The 6,479-nt window shown below is 65.8% G+C and overlaps 1 protein-coding gene across 1 annotated transcript; it reads right to left on the reverse strand.

Annotated features, from left to right (window-relative positions):
* Window positions 1–1,885: 1,885 nt before the first annotated feature.
* On the reverse strand, window positions 1,886–6,479 carry ARF3 (ARF GTPase 3). The gene is made up of 5 exons (XM_073318609.2): window positions 6,382–6,479; window positions 3,935–4,159; window positions 3,240–3,350; window positions 2,600–2,724; window positions 1,886–2,465 (listed from the first exon to the last, which is right to left on the reverse strand). Exons 2-5 carry the CDS (start codon window positions 4,080–4,082, stop codon window positions 2,304–2,306), a joined length of 546 nt encoding a protein of 181 aa, XP_073174710.1. The 5' UTR covers window positions 4,083–4,159; window positions 6,382–6,479; the 3' UTR covers window positions 1,886–2,303.

The following is a 6,479-nucleotide window of genomic DNA, read 5'->3' on the forward strand; positions in this document are numbered from 1 at the left end:
CGGGGCGGGGTGGAGAGCTTCTCTCTGGCTCCAGATCTCCCTGCCCCAGAAGCACTATGGCTCCCCTAAGCTGTTTCTAATTAAAGTCAGCCCTAGCCTGTCCATCACCCCTTCCCCAGCCCGCCCAGGAGACCAGGCTTCACTGGCACGGATGGTGGCGGGGGGCAAGGGCACAGCTCGCACCAGATCCAGGCCACATACAGCTAATCCCATCACAGCTAGTCCTTGGAAGTCCCAGCCCCCCCCCCCCCCCCCGCTCTAACCCACTAGACCCTACTCCCCTCCCAGAGCACGGGACAGAACCCAGGAGTCCTGGCTCCCAGCCCCCCCCGCTCTAACCCACTAGACCCTACTCCCCTCCCAGAGCACGGGACAGAACCCAGGAGTCCTGGCTCCCAGCCCCCCCGCTCTAACCCACTAGACCCCACTCCCCTCCCAGAGCACGGGACAGAACCCAGGAGTCCTGGCTCCCCCCTGTCTGAAAGAGCAGTTGGGAATCCCAGTTCCGCTGGCAGCCCCAGGAGGGGAAAGAAGCGAGGCAGGGCCAGCGTTACATAAAACATGTTTCATATTCAATGGGGGTACAGGAGTCCGCGTGTATCCAACACTCGAGAGCCGGGGGGGGCAGGTGGTGCTATACACATGGGCCACGTCCCAGGGCAGAACCACGGGCAACATGTCACACCAAGCACAGACCGGGGGGTGGGGGATATAAATACATGTGCTGGGGAGGAGCTGACAGTATGTCCGCCCGCCCGGGGCGGGGGGGGGGGGGGGATGTTCTCGTTACAATCACTGTGCTGCCCGGGGGGGGGAAAACGGGGGACACTCAAGGCGCTGGCGTTACTTGCTAATCGCTCCCCCCTGCTGGCTGGTTAGGTGGTTAGGCCCAATTTCCCTCCATCTTGGGGAAGAGGGATGGGGGGGGCACATGCATGACTGCGGGGGGGGGGGTGTGCAAAGAAAAAATTAATATACCCCTTGCCAACCAGCCCACCGAGGAACAGCAACTAATTACCCAGCCCAAACTGAGCTAATGGGCTCCCACCACTCGCCCCTGGGGGACAGGATCCCCAGGGCTACCATCCTTCTGCTATGGGCAAGTCCTGGGGGGCAGCGGTCCCTGATGTGTCTCCCCTAAACTCCTGCTCAGCCCAGCAGGCGCCTCTCGGGGTGTCCCCACAGCAAGCAGTCGTGATAATGGGAGTGACCCCCCCCTGCTGCAGAGGCAGGGGGGGCTGCTGCAGGGGGAGGAATCCTGCCTCTTGAAGTGACATGATTTGGTGTCGGGGGGGGAGGATACCCAGGCCCCTGCAGCAGGGCCCTGCTGAGCTTCGTTTTGCTCCGGGGTGACCTCGGCGGGGGGGGGTGGTCATTTAGCAGCTGTGGGTGCCTTTGTGCACTGCCCCAGTGGAGACGTAGGGAAGCTGGGGCCGGATAAGGGGCCGGCAGCTTCTGAAACCCTGGGGGAGGGGGGTGGGGCGCGAGGCTGAGTGGCAATTTCCACCCTGGTTCCGATTCTGCCACTGAATCCACACACCCCCGCCCCTGGCCCGGCCCCCCCTTGGGAACGTTCACCACCCTTGCACAGAGACTTCACTGGCCAGTCCCCCACCAGCTCTGCCAGCCCCCCTTGTGTCTGTACAGTGTGGTGCGGGGGGAGGGCAGGGGGTTTTCAGGGCACATGCGGCAGGGAGGCTGGGGGAAGGGCCACGTTGCCAGCAGGGGGCGCTGCCCTAGCAAGTGATTCCAAACCCCCCCCCCCCATGAAAGATGGAAAGTGATGAGACCCAGAACCGACTCCCCCAGCTGCCCCCCTCCCCCTGCAGTGCCCCCCCCCCAGCACAGACCAGGCAGCCCCCCCACACAGAAGCTTAAAGCTGCCTTGAGGAATTCACCTCCGTGTTTAGACTCACGTCACAGGGCACCAAGAACAATATAAAAACAACACAAAAGAAAGGCCACTGCCACACGCAGGTCCGTCCGTGTGCCCCCCCACCCCCCCCCCCCAGCCCTGGGCAGCAGGGGGCCTGCCCCAGCACGGAAGCAGATGCCCCCCGCCCCCCTATATATTTATATATCTATATATTCATCACACACGCACACACACAGAGATCCGTGCAAACCTCGGGGGCGGGGGGGACCAGAACCGAGACCCCAGATCAAACCCACAGCAACCGGTGCCGGAACGAAAGCAAAACCCAAGGAGCTGGGGAGGGGGGGAAGAGACCCACGCAGCCCCGCGCGGGCAGCCGACGGGTCCTGCCAGCCTGCGAGGGGGTGGGGAGAGGGGCGGCTCTCGCTCACTTCTTGTTCTTCAGCTGGTTGGCCAGCCAGTCCAGGCCCTCGTAGAGCCCGTCCCCGCTGGTGGCGCACGTGGCCTGGATGTACCAGTTGCGATGACGCAGGGAGTGCAAGCCCAGCTTGTCCGTGATCTCCGCCGCGTTCATGGCGTTGGGCAGGTCCTGGGGGGCAGAGGGGGGCGGGGGGGTTACCAGCCTGCCTGACCAGACACCACGGCGACAGGCACGTCGCCCGCAGAGAACTCCGTGCCAGGGCGGCCGTGGCTGGAGGGGCCCTGGGGGCGGACGGCACCCACCTGCTTGTTGGCGAAGACGAGGAGCACGGCGTCCCGCAGCTCGTCCTCGGCCAGCATCCGCATCAGCTCCTCACGCGCCTCGTTCACCCGCTCCCGGTCGTTGCTGTCCACCACAAAGATCAGCCCTGGGGGGCGGAGGGAGGGCACTGACACCAGGCACCGGGGGGCGGGTTTTGCAACTTACAGACCCACAGTTAGGAAGCCCCACCCCGTTCCGGGGCTGTGCATGACAGAGTGCGCCCCCAAATCTCTGCCTGGGGGGGTGACAGTGCACCCCCAGACTCCTCCTCACCACCCCATCTTGGAGGGGATGACAGGGTGCACCCCCAAACCCCACCTCACCACCCCACCTTGGGGGGTGACCATGCATCCCCAGACCCCTCCTCACCACCCCACCCCTCTAATGGGGGGTTGAACAATTCTCTTCCCCCCACCCACTCAAACCCATGGCGGGGGCTGTGGGGGCAGAAGAGAAACAGAAACCCTCTAAACCCCCCCACACACACACACATATACTCAGACAGCCCTAGACTATCGCTGGACAGGGGAGGGAAGGGCCCCCGGGGAGGGGCACAGAACAGGCCGGGCTCAGGACCCAGGGGGCAGGGGAGGGGACGGAGGAGGGCGGGGGGCCCCGTACCCTGGGTGTTCTGGAAGTAGTGCCGCCAGAGCGGCCGGATCTTGTCCTGGCCGCCCACGTCCCACACGGTGAAGCTGATGTTCTTGTACTCGACAGTCTCCACGTTGAACCCTGCGGGGGGGGGGGGAGGTTAGCCACAGATGTGAGGGGAAGCCAGCCCTGCCCCCAGTGGGGGCTCCGCCCTCTTTGCCTCGGGCACGTTTGCCAGCGAGGGGCACTGCTCAGTGACAGCCACCGCAGGGTCTCCAAGCACTGGAGTGAGACCCAGCAAACTCGTCTCACACAGAAGCCTCTCAACGGGCAAAAAAGAAACTGAGGCATGGAGGGGGGCAGGGCAGGTTTAGACGGGGAAATTGAGGCACAGAGGTCAGTAACTTGCCTCCAAATTCAGACAGCAGCAAAGCTGGGCAAAGAACCCAGGCATCCTGGCTCCCAGCCCCCCCCCCCCCGCTCTAACCACTAGACCCCACTCCCCTCCCAGAGCTGCAGACAGGACCCAGGAGCCAAACAACCCTAGCAACCTGCCAGGGCCCAGGCCCGTTATGGGTCAGCTGGTCCTTTCCTCCTGCCTCCCCAGGCCAGTATATGGGGCTGTGTGCTCACCGGACCACACCCGTCACACGGGAGTCCCTGTCCCCATGGCAGGGCCGGCTGATGGGAGCCCCTGGGAGCCGTGGCCTGGCTCCCGGCCCTACCTATGGTGGGGATAGTGGTGACGATCTCGCCCAGCTTCAGCTTGTAGAGGATGGTGGTCTTCCCGGCCGCGTCCAGCCCCACCATCAGGATGCGCATCTCCTTCTTGCCGATCAGGCTCTTCAGCAGGTTGCCGAAGATGTTGCCCATGGTGGTGGTGGGGGCGCGGTGCAGGGGCTCCCAGGGTCGGCTTGCTCGCGGTGCGTTCCTGGCGTCGAGGCCGGTTCCTGGGCGGCGGGAAGGGCAAAGCCGGCCGGCATCAGGTGCCTGCGGAGACGGCAGCTCCCAGCGGGCCCGGATGCAGGGGGGCGTACACCCCAGGAGCTCTGCTCCATGGCGGGGATGGGTCGGGCAGGGCGTTCGGTGACTCATGCCCCGAGTCCCGGCTCGATGCCCGGCCAGCCCAGTCCTGATCCCCAGGTGCTCAGCAGCCACAGCCCGCAGTGACTGTGAGAGGCCCTGCTGGCCCACTGGCTTCAGGCTACCCCAGCCCAGCCCCACAGCCGGGGGGACAGGGGAGACTCACAGGCAATCAGTGAGGAGGACAGCGCCACAGGCTGGCTTTGTGTGCCCCACAAGGGACCTTTCTCCCTGCGTCACAATACTGAAAGGCAGAGCCGGGGGGCAGCCGTGCCAGGCCGTGCCCAGCACCCACCAGGGCCAGCTGACTTGGTGGCCCTCGCTCCCCGGCCATGGAGTGTCGGCCCCCAAGGCACTGACAGCAGGGTCACGGCAGTGCTGCCAGTGAGGGCCAGGAGTGGCACATGCAGGGCGGGGGGGGGGGTTTCACTGTGGGGGGGGTCCATCGCACAGGGGGTGCAGGGGCAGCCCCCGCTCCTAACACTGCATGCTAGCCAATCAAAACAGGCCTTCCCCTAGCACCTGCCAACCGCAGCCCCCAGGAGGTGGGTCCAGACCAGCCTTAACACAGATGTAACACAGATGGGGAAACTGAGGCACTGAGCCAGGGACTTGCCCAAGGCCACGGAGTGAACAGAAGAATTCCCAGCCTCCAGCTAACACTCCCTGCCAAAGCTGGGAATAGAACCCAGGAGTCCTGGCTCCCAGCCCCCGCAGCCCCCCCCCTCACAAGGTACCTGTGCAAGGGAACGGGGCACCGGCACCTCTCACCCTTCCATGTCCCTCTTGTTGGTGTTTTAGGCCATTCCCTGCCCTTGGGGTATCAGCAGCCCCTGCCCACCGTGCCTCCCTCTGGCTCCCTCGAATCCCAGCGCCTCTTTGCCAGGGCCTGATCCTGCCCCTCTACAGCGTCTCCAGCCAGCACGCGGCACCGCCAGGGCCCCCCTCAGACCCACAAGCCCAGGAGCCCCACATTAAGGCAGGCCCCGGGCCCCCCAGGGCTGAGACCCACCCACCCAAAATGAGTAATAATGAAGCATGACACGGTTCCCTGCCTTCCACCCCGACACGTCACAAGTGATAATGGGGGGAGGACCCCGCCCAGGAAACCCACAGGGGGTTCACTCGCTGGTCAGCATGGGGGCAAGACCCCAGGCCCCTTGCCCCGCCCCGGTCCAGCTGCACGCCCTCCCGGGAAAGAAGGGCCCCTGGGGGAAAGGTAGCCCCCAAGCTCAGGTGGGACAGTGCTCAGAGAACAGGGCCGTGCCCACAATTTGGAAGGGCCCAGCCCCCCACATGGGGCTCTCAGCCCCTTCCACTATTGGGGTCTGCAAATAGGACCCCAAAAGCAGCCTCCCACAGCAGCAGGGGGGGCAAAGCCAGCTGCCCCCGTCAGGATGCTGGCAGGCCCCAGCTAGTCTCCCTGCTCTCCCCGAGGGGCACAGCCCCCCCCCCCGACACTCCATTCTGGAGGGGGTCCCGGGGGGGAAGGGATGCCTGGGTCCAGCCCCTCTGCTGGGTCTGAGACACCCCCGCTCCCAGGGCTCCCCACACTCAGTGACACGGGCGGGTCAGCTGCCTGCCCCCCCAGGTAACAGGCCCCACTGCAGCATGTGCACCCCCAGATGGCCTGCACCCAACCCCCCACCCTGCTAGGGGGCAGGCTTGCTCCCCCCATACCCCCTCCGGGTACGGGCCCCATTGCATGCCCCACTCCCCCCCCAAGGGCAGGCTTGCTCCCCCCCATGCACCCCACTGAGCGTGCCCCCCCTTGGGGACGGGCCCCATTGCATACCCCACTCCCCCCCCAAAGGGCAGGCTTGCTCCCCCCCATGCACCCCACTGAGCGTGCCCCCCCTTGGGGACGGGCCCCATTGCATGCCCCACTCCCCCCCCAAAGGGCAGGCTTGCTGCCCCCCATGCACCCCACTGAGCGTGCCCCCCCTTGGGGACGGGCCCCATTGCATGCCCCACTCCCCCCCCAAAGGGCAGGCTTGCTGCCCCCCATGCACCCCACTGAGCGTGCCCCCCCTTGGGGACGGGCCCCATTGCATGCCCCACTCCCCCCCCCCCAGGCCCCCGCACCTACCTGCTCCGGCTCCGGCTCCGGCTCGCGCTCTTCCTCCCGCCCCCTCCCCAGCTGACTCTGCACCGACCCCCTCCCCCCCGGCCGGAAGCAGCAGGCCC

This window comes from Lepidochelys kempii, chromosome 20, assembly GCF_965140285.1.
Source record: "Lepidochelys kempii isolate rLepKem1 chromosome 20, rLepKem1.hap1, whole genome shotgun sequence".
Classification (NCBI taxonomy): domain Eukaryota; kingdom Metazoa; phylum Chordata; order Testudines; family Cheloniidae; genus Lepidochelys; species Lepidochelys kempii.

Excerpts from the sequence above, each read along its gene's own strand:
- ARF3 (XM_073318609.2), bottom strand. The coding sequence starts at position 4,082 with ATGGGCAACATCTTCGGCAACCTGCTGAAGAGCCTGATCGGCAAGAAG. Across the intron at positions 3,351-3,934 it reads CACCACTATCCCCACCATAG|GGTTCAACGTGGAGACTGTC; the intron begins GTAGGGCCGGGA and ends CCCCCCCCGCAG. Across the intron at positions 2,466-2,599 it reads TCGTCTTCGCCAACAAGCAG|GACCTGCCCAACGCCATGAA; the intron begins GTGGGTGCCGTC and ends TCTGCCCCCCAG.